The sequence below is a fragment of the Vombatus ursinus genome, unplaced genomic scaffold (genome assembly GCF_900497805.2).
Source record: "Vombatus ursinus unplaced genomic scaffold, bare-nosed wombat genome assembly UNPS02010219.1, whole genome shotgun sequence".
In the NCBI taxonomy this organism is placed as follows: domain Eukaryota; kingdom Metazoa; phylum Chordata; class Mammalia; order Diprotodontia; family Vombatidae; genus Vombatus; species Vombatus ursinus.
In genome coordinates, this window is record NW_020949997.1 from 7,348,937 (window position 1) to 7,364,630 (window position 15,694).

At 37.5% G+C, this 15,694-nt stretch overlaps 1 protein-coding gene across 1 annotated transcript in view; it reads left to right on the plus strand.

Moving 5' to 3' along the window:
* Positions 1-15,694, plus strand: part of ACOXL (acyl-CoA oxidase like) — a 521,856-nt gene that overhangs the window by 468,287 nt on the left and 37,875 nt on the right. Inside the window, exon 18 of the mRNA XM_027853786.1 lies at positions 3,750-3,851. Coding sequence (XP_027709587.1) covers positions 3,750-3,851 — 102 coding nt within the window. The remainder of the gene's footprint in view (positions 1-3,749; positions 3,852-15,694) is intronic.

Sequence of the window (15,694 nt, forward strand, 5' to 3'; positions counted from 1 at the left end):
TGATTGACTGCTATAAACTACCTACCCAGTCAGAGGATATGGATGATGCTTTCTTAAAGTATATTCCCAAAATAGATTTCACCTATGTGAATATATACTAAGAGTCTGTTCTGTTAAAAGCAAAGTACCTGATAAATATTTGTCATGACTTGCAGACAATTTCCTCTTTTACAAGTTAACTAGGGAAACTGCCTTTCTGAAATTAAATCTGACCAGTCAGCCAATCAGTCAATGAGCATTTATTAAGTGCTTACTATGTGCCAGGTACTGGGTTAGGTAGTGAGGATAAAAACAAAACAAAACAAAAAAAGCAACAGTCCCTGGCCTCAAGTTTTCATTATATGGAAGGAAACAACATGTACTTTTATAAGTATGTGCAGAAGAGATTTGAGGTGATTTTTCTGGGAAGGGCACTATAGTTGGGAACATTAGGAAAGGCTTTGAGGTAGTGTTTGAACTGAGTCTTGAAAGAAGCTAGAGAGTCTAAGAGGTAGAGGTGAAGAGAGAGGCATAGGGGACTCAGATGCAAAAGCATGAGAGATGGGAAATGGATATCATGTATGAAGATTCAAAAAGGAAGTGGCCAGCAATATAGAATTGACAAGAACTTTGGATGAAAATGGTCTAGTAATATTGGAATTCATAATAATAATGAAAAGAAACCCAGGCCATAGCTAACTATGTACCCTAGATGTTAAGAAACCCGTTTCTTCTTCTTTTTTTTCTTTAAAGATAGATATGATAGGAATATGGCTGCAAAGAGATGAGCAGCCAAAGTAAAATAAATAAATTCTGACTCCGTAATTGTGAGTAATCCTGATGAGGAGAAAAGAGAAAAGCATCTAATGAAGGCAATGTGCTCCCTGATGTGCTCAGCTTTAAAGCTATCATATATATAGATATATATGATATATAGATATATATACATACACACACATATATAATGTATATATGTATGTATAATGGAAAAAAGAGCATACAACTAAGAATGAATTTTAAAAGTGGTTGAAACTTCCAAAAACAATGTCAGGAAGCAGGCTTGAATAAGCTAAGCTTTATTTTTTTAATGCAAAACCTTTTTTTTTTTAAGCTACATTATTGCTTAGGAAAGATGGTATAATTTTTTACAGAAAACAGAGAGAAGGCAGAATAACTCAAATCTTAGTTTGCTTTCTTCTTTTTCATCAAGGAAAATGATCCACAAATTAGAAAGAGTAGGACAAAATTCCTAAGAAGGAATCAATACCTACTATAAGGAAGGAAATAAGAAAAGGTAACCTGGCCACTTTCAAGTAAGTCAGGTATTTCAGGTTAAGGTGAATTGATTACATGGTACTGAAATAACTTGTAGCTATCAATACAGAATCACAGTAGGTAATTTTTTTAAGAAATCATGAAGTACCAGAAAAGCTCCAGAAAACTGGAAACAAGAAAATATCCATGTGACACCACAATCTAGAGAACTACTACTACTGTATTTCACAACCTACTCCAAGGCTGTGGTCTTTTCTTTTCCAGCAATCATGCGCTTGGCTCACTGGTGCTCCCTACTGATTTCTAGCAGCTACTACTACCACTGTGCAGGTGGTCCTTCAGGGAAAGGAATCAGCTTTTCTCTACTCATGTTCTCTAAAAATAAAGAGCCAACCATTTTCAGGTGATTCTTACAAGGGTTACTATAAAGCATTATAGGGAAGAACATAAAAAGATTACCAAAACAAATGACAGGGGAAAGAGATATACATACATACACACACATAAATATATACATATAATACATATGTACATACGTGTGTATTTATATACACACATATATCACATTTTCAAATATATACAGGCATACACATTTATATGTATTTTTTAATTAATCCCTGTGTCTATGAGGAACTCAGCCTAGCTCTTTCTTAGTTCCTTCTTCCTATTTCTTTCAAGCATATCTCTAGAGACAGTTGACCCACTACATCTTTGTGTTTCCCACAATGCCTAGAATAATGTTATGCATGTAGCAGGTGCAGAACCAAAATGTGTCGAAGGAATATGGAGTTCACCCAAGGCCTAATACGTTCACAGAGCTGACTAAGCATTTACGTGATATTTTATCAGGGCATAGTACATTCCAAAAATTCTTATCAGTTATTTCTACTACTCACTCTGTGGATCAGGCTAACACAAGGGACTGTTTCTTCTAGAAGAGTCAGTTGCAACTTTTTTCATTTGTTTGGCATATTCACAGAGGGGTCATATTTAGGGTTAGAATCCTCCCTCATTGGCTTACTCACTAAAGCAAATTGAGTCTGTTTCTGGTTGTCTGATGTTATTCAGAATGATAACAATACATCAGAAATTTAGCTTTCCACAAAATCCAATTCAAAATTCAAGTCATGAGATACAAAGTTCCTCCCTGTAGTAAGCCCTGAGGGTACAAGGACAAAAGAGCTAAAAGTAGACTCAGCAGGTACCGATTCAGATTCCATCTCTCACCCTCACAACCTGGGTGATGTTGGGCAGATTGCTGAATCTCCCTGAGCCTCCGTTTACTCACCTACAAGATGAGCGGCCTGGACTGGATGACTTCCAAGCTCTCTTCCAGATCTAAATCTAAAACCTAAAAACTAAAACAGACTCTGCCCTCAAAGAGCTTACATTCTCCTGGAGAAGATGGAGGGTACTACATTACAGCATACATGTAAAACTCTTAACTTTTGAGCTTAATGATCAGTAGAAGATATCTAGGCAACTGATGTGAAGATCATGTTCATGTAGCCCTGAATAAAACTTTGGGGATACAAAACACTTACCGTATCTTAATTCTTCTTTGAACCTGAAGACTTTTTATCTGCTGCTATTCATTACAAAAGATCTCATCAAGCTGCCATGTATTATCAGTTGCTCCTTTGTGTTTCAGGAATCTTCTAAGGAAAAAAAAATGCACATTAAAAGAATTATATAAATTTTTTTGGTCATATGAATTCTTTGGTATAAAGAACTCCCAGCAAGGAAATTCCCTCATCAATCAGCTCTTACTCTGAAATTCATATTAGTGAATTGTGTGGGGCACTGGGAGATAAAGTGATTAGTCCAAGCTTACATTGTCAGGTATGTCATAGGAAGGACTTGAAGAGAGGCTTTTCTGGTTTCAAGGACAGTTCTCTGTACATTAAACCAACAGTTTTTAAAATGTGGTTCAGGGACTAGAGGTCCCAGAGACCATTTCAGGGGATCTTGGAGGTCATTATTATTTTTCATATTGTTTTAAACTTGAACAATACAAATCAATAGATATAACCCACATAAACAAAAGCTTTTTGAGGGAAAATTCAATAATTTTTAAGAGTTTAAAGGGGTCTTTAAACCAAAAAGTCTGAGAACTGCTGTTCTACACCAAGCTGCCTTAAATACAAATGCTATAAGTTATATCATGGGATGCTGTCTTTTATAAGGATCCATTCTGACTGTGTTTGACAGAGATTACATTTGGTCTTATTGTTTGGTATATGGTCTTTGGTTATTCTATTTTGGGGAAGAAATAAAGATGGTAGAAAAATATTTGACAGTTATAAGTTTGTGATGGTTGTACATTAATATATAGTGAGTGTCCACCTTATGCCCAGTATTTTTTAGGAAAATATGATTTCTTGCATGTATTTTAGGAATTTCCTATTGTAATAATCTCTTCTGGTTCCTTATAAAAGTGCTTCAAATTTCTTGATTTATTAATATGTGTTATATTTTTCTTTCCCCCCCAATAGTTTTGTCTTTTGTATGGAACCAAGTTGGTATTCCAGGAGAGAGCATGGTACTTAGAGCATAAATACTTGACCCCAGCAAGCAGTGTGCAGATCAGAAGTCAGGTAAGGCTCTTTGCCATGGGTCAAGACAGGGTGTGGGTCATTAACAATTGGCGGGACTTTGCTTTCTTAGTAAACAGTTCTTATCAAGCTGGTATCACTTGCCTCCTAAAGAATTTCAGTTCTTCTAGAATTTCACATGCATGCTGTTTTATTTTCTACTGCTATCGTGTTACATTTCAGACTTAAGATGACAAGGAAATGATTCATTGTTTTTGCCTGAACTCCCTGACATGAACTCTCCTTCCCTCTGCCTGCCATCTATGACTCCAAAAAGGGCTTTTCTTGAGTTAACAGGAAAGAAAAAGAGAGAGAGGGAGGGAGGGAGGGGAAAAGTAAGAGTGACTGAGAAAGAGGGAGAGAGAGAGAGAGAGAGAGAGAGAGAGAGAGAGAGAGAAGAAAGAAAGCTTTGTATATTCTTGCAATGGTATCACTACCTATAAACCCATATCAATTCATCAAATAGTTACACAAGGTTGTGCTGGTAATTGCTTAACAATGGTCTCTCTGGAAGAAAAACGTATCCATAATACAATATTAAGTTTAATCTGCATTATTAACATTTCCCCCCTTACTTTATCAATAAATCACAATAAATCAAGTCCTGATTTGTAGCATTTGCTGATTTCTGAAATGCAAATACTTACACTGAAAATTTAACAGTTGGGTCTCATGAGCCAATTTGAACTGGCCCCAGCACACTAGAGGTTATTTGTTGTTCAGTCACGTCCAACTCTTCATGACCCTGTTTGGGGTTTTCTTGGCAAAGATACTGGAGTTGTTTGCCATTTCCTTTTCCAGCTCCTTTCACAGATGAGGAAACTGAGGCACACAAGGTTAAATGATTTGCCCAGTGTCACATAGATAGTAAATATCTGAGACTGGATTTGAATTCAGGGCTTACTGAATCCAGGTCCGGCACTCTATCCATTGTGCTACCATTGTGCCCTTTTCTTTTTTCTTTTTTTTTTTAATTAATTAATGTATTTAGTTTTAGTTTTCAACATTCACTTTTATAAGATTTTGAGTTCTCAATTTTCTCCCCTTCCTTCTTCCCTCCCCAAAATGGCATGCAATCTGATATAGGCTATACATGTATGAACTCTCTGACATGAACATATATTCAATGAACATAAATATATTCAAAGTATAATCATATTAAACATATTTCTACATCACTCATGTTATGAAAGAAGAATCAGAACAAAAGGGAAAAACCACAAGAAAGAAAACACAAACAAACAATAAAAGGGAAAATAGTATGCTTCGATCTGCATTCAGACTCCATAGTTCTTTCTCTGGATGTGGATGGCATTTTCCATCATGAGTCTTCTGGAATTGTCTTAGGTCACTGCATTGCTGAGAAGAACTAAGTCTATCAAAGTTGGTCATTACACAATGTTCTAGCTGCACTTTTCAGGGGAAATAAATACAGCTTTTCCCCACAGAAAAAGTTGGCCTGGTCTGTGAGATTCTCAAACAGGAGAAAGGCTAGACTATTTCAATAAGCCAGAAAAATCAAGGGACCACAAAAGAGGGACTATACTATACATATTGTACACTATATACTATATAGATATATGTATATTATACATACTATAGGGATTTCTTTGCTAGAGTAGAGTATGTAACTGTGAAATGACAGTAAGTTTATATATATGTATATGTATATATATGTGCACATATAGTTGGTGTATAAGTATATAATTACAAATGTATGCATATACCTATATACACACATGTTTAGCACTTAATACTTTTCAGAATATATATAGCAGATCAGGAGTGTTGTAGATTTGGAATCAGAAGATTCAACTCAGAATTCTGGTTCTGCCATTTTATTAGCTGTTCTATCTTGACCAGATCACTTAACTTTTCTGTGCTTCAGTTGCCTCATCTGTAAAATGGACATGATAATACTTCCTGCACTCTTTACCTCAAAGTACTTCTGTGACTCAAATTTGCAAATTAGACAGCTCTACAAGGATGTCAACTGTTCTCCCATGGACTCTACAAAGTTAGGAGGGAAGGGATTATTGTTTTCCTTTTTCAAATAACTGAGGTTAGGTGACTTGCCCAAAGTCACGTAGCTAATAAGTAACAGCCAGGGCTAGAATCTCAGTCTCCTAACCACAAGTGGATTTTAGATTCATCTAGAAGCTGGATTGATTTTTTAGATTCCTTAATTAGTAAATATTAGTAAATTAGTAAAAATCAGTAAAGATACCTTAATTAGTAAAGAGTACCTGAAGTCCCTGAAAGTGTTCCTAAGATTTCAGAAGTAGGTGGAGAGCAGGAAGGGCCTTTGAGAACATCTGTCCTAGCCCCTTGATTCACAGGTATAAAAATTGGAGCCCAGAATATGATATGACTTGCTCATGGTCATAGAAGCAACTAGTGAGGGAGTAACAGAGCCGGTATTAAAAAACAGATTCTTGGTTTTTTTTGCTCCAGACCCAGTGTTTTTTAAAATTGTCATTGTGAAGGCCTCACACTACACACCATAAAGCCCTGTCTGGTTTAATATGTGAAAAGTCATATGAGTAAACATTTATTAAATGGAGATATTTCATAAATATGCACCAATGGAATTCTACTCTATCAAGAAATCTTTAAAAGAACACAAAACAATGCAGTGGATAGAGCACTAACCCTGGAGTCAGGAGGACCTGAGTTCAAATCCGGCCTCAGATATAACACTAACTAGCTGTGTGACTCTGGGCAAGTCACTTAACCCCAATTGCTTCACCAAAAAAACCCAAAAAACACAAAACAAATGACAACTAGAAATTCAAGGTGACACACCATTGAAGGGTCAAGGATTTGTTGGTCTTGTGATACAAGTAGGGGCATGCTAGAGGCAGCTCTAATGTTTGAAAGACCATTGTTAAACTTTCAGTGTGCGTATTTATACCTTGGAAACTGGTAATTGATATAAATCAAGGTTTAGTTTATTGTTTTGTTGGTTGTCTATACTTAAGAAAGTGTAAAAATATAGATTAACCTTAAAAATGTGTATGCATCTATATACAGAATATATGTGTGTATGTAGATGTATGTGTATGTATAGTGTATGTATAGTATGTATATGTGTGTATGTATATATGTATGTGTATGTATATGTGTATATATGTATATATAGTGTGTATATGTGTGTGTATATATGTATGTATAGTGTGTGTGTGTGTACAGTGTATATATATGTGTGTATTTCTTCCCCCTGAAAAACCTGGTTGTTAAACATTTAACCGCATGCTTCTGGACGCAGGATAATAAAAGATAACTTCTCTTAGGAGGTGAAATTGTGTGCTGGAAAGGGCACTGAATTTGAAGTGAGAAGACCCAAGCTCAAATCTTAGCTGAGTACCTTAATATTTGTGTAACATCAGGCAAATAACTTTGCTCTGCTGTTGCTTCTGTGGTTCTTCACTTGTAAAATGGGGGTGGGTGGTTGGTCAGACGAAATTACCTCCATTTGTGAGTAATTGGACCTCAGCTATAACTTCTCCCTCATCTTAGTTACTCACTTAGCTTCGTGGCAAGGGAGACCCTAACAGTAGTCTGAAGAGTAATCTGCATCCACTAATGTCCAGCATTGCTCTTACCTCTCCTGAGCAGTGACACATACTTTATACCCTCAGATCACTCCCTAAGACTACCTTCTTTTATTGTATCTATGGAAGGAAGAGGATTCTTCCTGAATTCCTTGTCTTTGGCTGACTAAACTGTTAATCAACAATATATAAACCCACTGAAACAATTGTTGGTTTACCTGTTCCTGATACAGAGCTTAGCCAGCAACATGTTAGAAAAATGAGGTGATCTGCTCCTTTCATATTTGAATGTACCTCATAACTATTTCTGGGATGCCATCAGGGGCAAAATTATATGAAGATTGCAGGGTTATTCATTATATGAAGAAAAGGTAGTATAGTGGATAGAGCATTGGCTTTGGAGTCAGAAAGATCTGGGTTCAAATACTGCCTGAGACATTTACTAACTATATGACCCTGGATGAGTCACTTAACCTCTGTCTCAGTTTCCTCATCCACAAAAGGAGGAATTTGGAATTAATAACCTCTTAATTCCTTTCCAGCTCTAAATTTATTTCCTATGATCTCATGTGCTTTTTATAATAATGTGTAAAGAGATCTTTTATTTTTTGTTCCTAGAAAATTCGGTGTATATGTATTCACAGATTTCCAGTGTTCAATAACTAAGCCATTATTATTGACTTCACTTGCCAGGTACATGCCTATAATATATGCTACCAGGGAGGCTGAAACTTGTGGATTGCTTGGGCTCGGGAGTTCAGAGCTGCAGTGAAGCTAATGCAGATTGGGTGGCCATATTATATCTGGTAGCAGTATGGTAAGCCCCTGAAACCAGGAGACCCCTGTGCTACCTAAGGAGGGACAAACTGACCCAGGTCAGAAATAAAGCAGGTCAAAGCTTCCCTGCTGATAAGCAGAGGAATTATCCCAATTTGGAATTTTATTTCTATGTTAGGAATTGGGTTTCCTATGTTAGGAATTAAGTTTCACAGGGAGGGAACAGGTAGGGTAAAGCACAATTGCATACACAAATGATGTAGGCATAAAAAAAATACATGTGTGGTGCACTAGATTTGGAGTTAAAACAACTGGGGATGTTTACTTTGGAGAAATGGGGATATGATAGCTGTCTTCAAGTGTCTGAAATGCTCTCATGTGAAAGAGGGATTTGTTTTGTTCTATTTGTCCCCATGGGGCAAAACTAGGAGAAATATGGGTGTGAGCTGCAAGGGGGTTCATTTAGATTTCATTTCCAGGAGGAAGAAATGTCCTAACAATGAGGGCATTCAAAAGTGAAATGGGCTCTGCCGAGTTGAGAGGGGCTAGTGGGCTCTCCTTAGTGGAGGTCTTCAAGCAAAGGCTGATTAATGCCTTACCAGGGTGTTAAAGTGGGCATTCTTTTGAAAGTAGGGGTTAGGCTGGATGGCTGCTGAGCGACTTTCCAGCTCTGAAATTCTGTAAAGCTGTGTGGCCTGGGTTCAGCTCCATGCCCTGATATTTACTACCTATATATTTTTTGAGGCATTTAGGGTTAAATGACTTACCCAGGGTCATACAGCTAGTAAGTATCGGAAGCCTGATTTGAACTCAGATTCTCCTGACTCCAGCATGATGCTCTATCCTAGCTGCCCTATTTATTACCTATATGACCATAGGTAAGGCACTCCTCTTTGAGCCTCAATTGCCTCATCTATGAAAAGAAAAGGTTGGACTACATGTTATCTAAGGTTGGTTCCATCTCTGAATTAATCATTCATGTGAAGAATTTAAAAAAAAAAAAAAAAAGGACTGGGGCATCTAGATGGAGCAGTGGATAGAGCACCAGTTCTGGATTCAGGAAGACCTGAGTTTAAATCTGGCCTCAGACACTTGATACTTACTAGCTGTGTGACCCTGGGTAAGTCACTTCACCCCATTATCTCGCAAAAAGAAAAAAAAAAAGGACCCTATAGTAAGCAGACTGTACACTTCGGTAATATTGCTTATGTCCACTAAATTCTACATTCATCTTTTCTTTTTTAAATTTATTTTACTTTTAATTTATGAAATAAAACAAGCATTTCCATCTTTTCAATATTTACTTTAGAGTCTCAAATTAGTGGCACAAGTTCAAATAATTAACGGGTCTTGATTCCATAGCCCTATTTAAAACCAGCACTTAAAGTCACTTTTAGTTGAGCATAAGCATTTAGTAGCTTCATTTCTCTTATCAAAGGATTTATTTCCTGAAATTTGATACTACAGCTGTCCAAGTTCTCTAGTCAGTTACAGGTCAACATTTGAACAGTGGTTCTCAGCTATGTGTCAGAAAGCAAGTTCATTGTATTTAGATGGTGATAAGAATTTGAGACATGTAGCTTGTTGACATCTGGTGGCATCCTGACATTCCCATGTGTCTACTGAGATGCACAGCCCAAATAGGATTTGGAGGTCAAATTAAAATATCCAATGCACATCCTGAAAATAAACTTGATAAAATGTTAAAAATTGGTTTTATTCCCCACCCCCGTCACCCCACCCTCCCCAAGAATCAGTTGATTTTAAAAGACAGATAAGAATGAAACTGAAGAAGGTAAGGGAGGGCTGTTCTCCCTTCACGGTATTGTTACCATGAAATTGTGTGTGTGTACAGTGACTCTCAAATTCCTTCCAAGTTGTTTTGATTACTGTGGACAAGCACTTGCAGGAGAGGATTGTTGAATGTTTGGGCCCAGTGAAGCTGTTCTTGCAGAAATGGAAGCTCACTGTTGGCCATGAATGTTGCCCTGGGGTGAAGCAGAGATGTAAAGTACACCAGCTTGGAATCTTTATTGTGTAGCTCAATGGAAAGATGCACAGGATGTGTAAATAGAGTACCACATGTTACCAAGGAAGACCTGGGTGAGAGTAGTGGCACAAAAACATAATCAGGAACATGAATGATCTTAAGAAACAAAGCAGAACCAGGAGAACAACTTACACTATAACATCAGTTTTGTAAAAATGAACTGTTCTGAAAGACTTCAGAATTCTGATCAATACAATGATTAATCCTGATACCAGAGGACAGATAGTGTTCCTTCCTTCCTTCCTTCCTCCCTTCTCCTTCCTTCCTTCTTTTCTGTCTTGCTTTCCTTCCCTTCCTTTCTTTCTTTTTTTCTTCTTCCCTTCCCTTTCCTTCCTTCCTTCCCTTTTTTCTTCTTCCCTTCCCTATCTTTCTTCCCTTTCTTCCTTCCCTCCTTCTCCCTTCTTCCCTTCCCTTCCTTCCTTTCTTTTTCCTCCTTTCTTCCTTCCCTCCCTTCCTTCTTTCCCTTGCTTTCCTTTTTCCTTTCACCTTCTTCTTCCTTCCTTTCCCTTCCTTCCTTCCTATTATATCATATAATTTCATCAAGTGGGCTGGGGGAGAGAGGGAACTCAACTGATTAGGAGTCCCCTGACCAATTTTTCCCACTACACTGCTTTTTATATATTAACTTATTTGAGCCTCACAACAACCCTATGATGTAGGTACTACAGGTATTAATATCCCCATTTTACAGCTGATAAAACTGAGATCCAAAGAAGATAAAGGATTTGGCTATGGTCACATAGCAAATAAGTTTCTGAAGTAGAGTTCAAGCTCCAAGTTCCCTACTCTATCTACTATACTATATTGCCACTGAATATACCTTAGTGATACTGTATTGGAAAGGAGGACTGGGAATTGTTAAGAGCTAGTTAAGCCCCATGCTATTCAAGTACCTCAGCTGTATATACATGACTCCAAAATGACTGGTCATCCTTTTCAGATTAAGCAAACCATTAGTCAATTATAGGAAAAAAAAATTTAAATCAATTGATTGGTTAGTCAGGTAGGACTATAGTCATGACATCTCTGATTTATCATCTTGGGGGAAGAAATCTGGAACAATAAGAGGCATAAATTATGGCCAGCTGAACTATGAGAAGCCAAAATTATGTTTACATGATTTTAGTCTCAAGCAAAATACTACTTTCATTTGCTTGTTTGAGGTATGTGCAGAATCCAAGTAAAGACTTTATGTGATTAGATAATGACTAATTAGAAGGAATAAGACAATCAAAAAGAGAGGGATATGGAATGTATGCCTCTTCCTATAGGGACTGTCTCTCATTTGTCTTTGTATGCCTAGTACCTAGCATGATGCCTTGCACAAAATAGTTCCTTGATAAATGTTTATTGGATTAGAGTCAATTAGAAGGCTGGTATCAGAACAGTTTTTCTATTATATTAGTAACCTAATGACAATAAGGATACTCCATCCCCTTAGATTATCATTTTAAAAACTGAAAAGGATTTATACAGCTTTGACAGGAGCATTCACTGTGTGCAAGCTTCTATCATTGGCTCTCCTCCATGTTGTGTTGAAATGTTCTTTTTTATGGACTCTCTGGTTTTCTATCCCTATGTGTTCTTTATTCCTAAACCACCTGGATTGAGCCAATATAACAGATGTTCAGGCACCCTGAACAGAATTCAACATCAACTGAATGATGAGCCATTAGTTATGGTATATTTAAAATATTCACTAGAGTGGGGAGGAGGGCCATCTTGTCCAATCTCACCTGGAATTAGCAGGCATTTGTATTCAGTTGTAGGCAACTCTGAGAAAAGGTCTATGGGATATCCCTTCTTCTTGTAAAGTGATAAGAGGACTCCTTATCATTTAATTCAGCTTAATGAGTTATCAGATGATATAAAATAGGAAAATCAGTGTGGAATAAAATCTTCTAAACTTCTAACATCAACTCAGGTGGTGCAAAGAAATCAAGTTCATAATTGATTGGTATCTTCACTGAGCTGGAAGATGTTATTGAGCCAGCATTTAGGTGAAATAGGTAGGGAATATAAATAAGCCAAATAAAATCATCTTTCTTTGAAACACTTCTGTGGCGTATTCTCTTAAAAAATAAACCTTATGAGACAAACTATTCTCAACCTTCATTTCATGCATCTCCCAGGATCAGCCATTAAATAGAATGAGAATATTCCCTAAATGGAAATTTTCCTCTTGATCCTATGGTCCAAAAATCTATCATGAAGATAACTGCAAAGCAGACACACAAGTTGTGAAATGCTATAGTTCCCATCTTTTGCAGGATTTAGAAGAAGAAATCTTAGCAATCAACTAATCTAATCTCCTAATTTTACAGATGTGGAAACCAAGTCCCAGAAAAGGCAAACAGCCCACCAAATGTCACACATCCAATAAGCAGCAAAAGTGGGACAAGAGCCCAGGTCTTCTGAGGCCCACCCACCATTCCAGGCTGCCTCTAGAAAGCAGTGCCTGCATATCATGCTATTGAGAATGGAAAAATCTCCTTCCCTCCCTCCCATCCTTCTCTGCCCCTAGCCAAGGCTATACCTCAGTGACATGAAATGCATTGTTAAGCTAATAAATGCAGGTCAGCCAGCTGAGGTTAAGAAAATATATATCGGATTTGGTTTCTTCAGTTTGGCCAGTAGGAAGGACCCCAAGGTCATTGCCCCCACAAATCCAGGTTTTCCTCATGGCAGCCACCTGGACAACTCTAATCCTTTACCCAACAGTGTAACTTTGTGTGACCAGAAGGGTGATCCTTCTATCATTTTCTGAATTTCCTTAATTGAAGAATAACTTGTTATGACCCATATGGGACAGGGTTGTTTGTTTAGCTCAATATAAGCCTCAGAGTTCATTTGGCAGCTGTATTACATTGTGATTTGAGAGGAGGGGCAGGGCAAGAAGGTGCTTAGGAAGCTAGGTAATTATGATTCCCCTTTCCTAGTACTCTCAATTTATCCCCTGGCCTCAGCATATTGTGAAATTTTCCTGCCTGTGAAAATTTTATGGTATACTAGAGATGGAGGAATAAGCATTTCTATAGCACCTACTATGTGCCAGACACTGTGCTGAGTGCTTTCCAGATACCTCATTTAGTAAAAGCATGATACCCCATGCTAAGAGCTATAAGTAGGAATTCTTTTATCTGGGTTTGAGAGAGTTGGGTGGGTTCGTACCACAGTGCCACAGAAGACAGTCCTGATTTAGTCACTTTCTGAGAGGAGGCAGGCTCCTTTCCCCTGGAGTCTGACTTGTGCTTCTATGAGAATTATAGGGAAAGGTAGGCCCCAAAGTAGAGACACCACAGGGAAAGAATGCTGGGGGTAGCAGTCCAAGTCTTGGTGATGGAGGAAGGTCATGTTGCACAATGCAAGCCAACAGAATTACAAGGTGTAAGGCTCAAAGGCAGTAGCCAGCCATCCCCAGACAAAAGCAGGGAGGATATGTGCCCCCACAAAGTTGGTGGGCATTAGTTATGGTAATTATGGAGTGCCCCATTCATGATAACGAGTTATGGTTCTACCCTTACTCACAAATGCTGAGTTCAGAAAAATACACTTCTCAGAGGGAGATAAGTTGATTTTTTTTCTTTTTTTTTCGGAGCAGCTAGGTGGTACAGTGGATAGAACACTGGGCTTGGAATCAAGAAGACTTATCCTCATGAGTTCAAATCTGGCTTCAGACACTTACTAGGCTGTATGACCCTGGGCAAGTCACTTAACCCTGTTTGCCTCAGTTTCGTCATCTGTAAAATGAACTGGAGAAGGAAATGGCAAACCACTCCAATATCTTTGCCAAAAAAATCCCAAATGGGATCATGAAGAGTTGGGCAAGACTGAAATGACTCAACAAGTTGAGTTTTTGTATGTTTTGAGCATGTTCCATTCAAAGCTCCTGCCATAATAGAAAGGACAATTTGTATATGTAAATAACCACATTCAACTAAAAAGACATTCAGTAAAATGTCAAACAAGAAAGATAGGGAGGATGCAGTCAAAGTAACAGAGTAGAAAGGTGATTGATGTAATAGAAATAGTGCTGTACTAAGAATCAAGAGATCTGAATTCAAATCCCACTTCTGACACTTAAGTTATATGACTATGGACAAGACATTTCACTTCCAAGTTTCCCTTTCCTTTCCTGTAAAATGGAGAGAATGGTAACTCTTGTATTAATTATCCTATCTTTGTTTCCCCATTCCTTTCCTGTATGGATTTCTGGGCCTCTCTTTCAAGTAGTCATGAATTTCATTTAGGAGGACCTATAGTTTGGTCTTAATATGATATGCTCATCGTCATCCACCAACAGGGAAATTTGTAAAACCTCATTTATATGTGTAATCCTTCTTCTCTTTGGACTCTGCATAGGATAGGATATCTGCCATGACAGAGTCAAATGCCTTCAGTGTTCACATGTCTCCCTGTTTCATGTCTTGTTTTGTATTAATGATCAAATGGTTGTAGAACAAAATTACCTTAGTGGCTTTAACTTTCAAGGAATCATTAATGATCTTAATACATAGAAAAGAAGCTCCCTATTGGAAGAGGGCCTATAAGGCTACATTTTGCCCCACTCTTTTATAATTAACAAAAAATACAGAGAAATATTGTATTCTTTACAACTTCCCATCAATTGAGTAACTAAAAATGTGATCTGCTGGGAAAAGTCTATTGTGAGTTTGTTACCATCTTATGTTTTCAGTAAAGATACCCTGAATGCATGTGTAGGTCATTCTGATGAAAATTTTATAAACATAAGCAGGCATATGGGTTGGTAGTTATTGATGTCTCTGAACCCTGTTTTGGAGTAGTGATACTATCCATGATTTTCCCCCTCGTCATTCAGTATTTTCTCATCTCTTAAATATTTGAAACTCAGTCACTCAGTGAGTCACTTCCAATACTTACCTCTTCTAAGTAGATGAAGAATTTTTTCTGTCTAGATTGTGGCATGTAGCCTGACGGATAGTCCATTTAGTTCAGCTGTTAACTTTGGATGTTCATATACCTTGGATGAGCAATGCAGATGAATGGAGAAGTGAAGAAGAGGAAGAAAATGAGCTAGATTGTATTTGGAAAATTATGCAGCCCTTTTAATGATTTTAAACTACTGCCTCACACAAAACTCCATCTTTTTATATCTATAATCCCCTGGTGAGGACAGGCAACATGATACATCATTGGCCTAGCTATTCTTGGAGTCAGCAAGAAGGATGAAGTTCAAGTTCCATTTCTGATGAATATCAACTGTGTGATCCTGGGCAAGTCACTTGAGATAGGCAACTCTCTGAGACTACAAATTGTAGAAAAGTTTTTAACCTCCATTGATAGAAAGAGTTTCCTTATCTGGGATTCCTTGTATTAATGAAATCACAAGTTCAGTTCATAGCTCTAACTCTATTTTGGTGATACCTTATGGCTTCAAATCATGGAACTCAGTCTCCAAAGAATCAAAATTGAATGATCCAAAG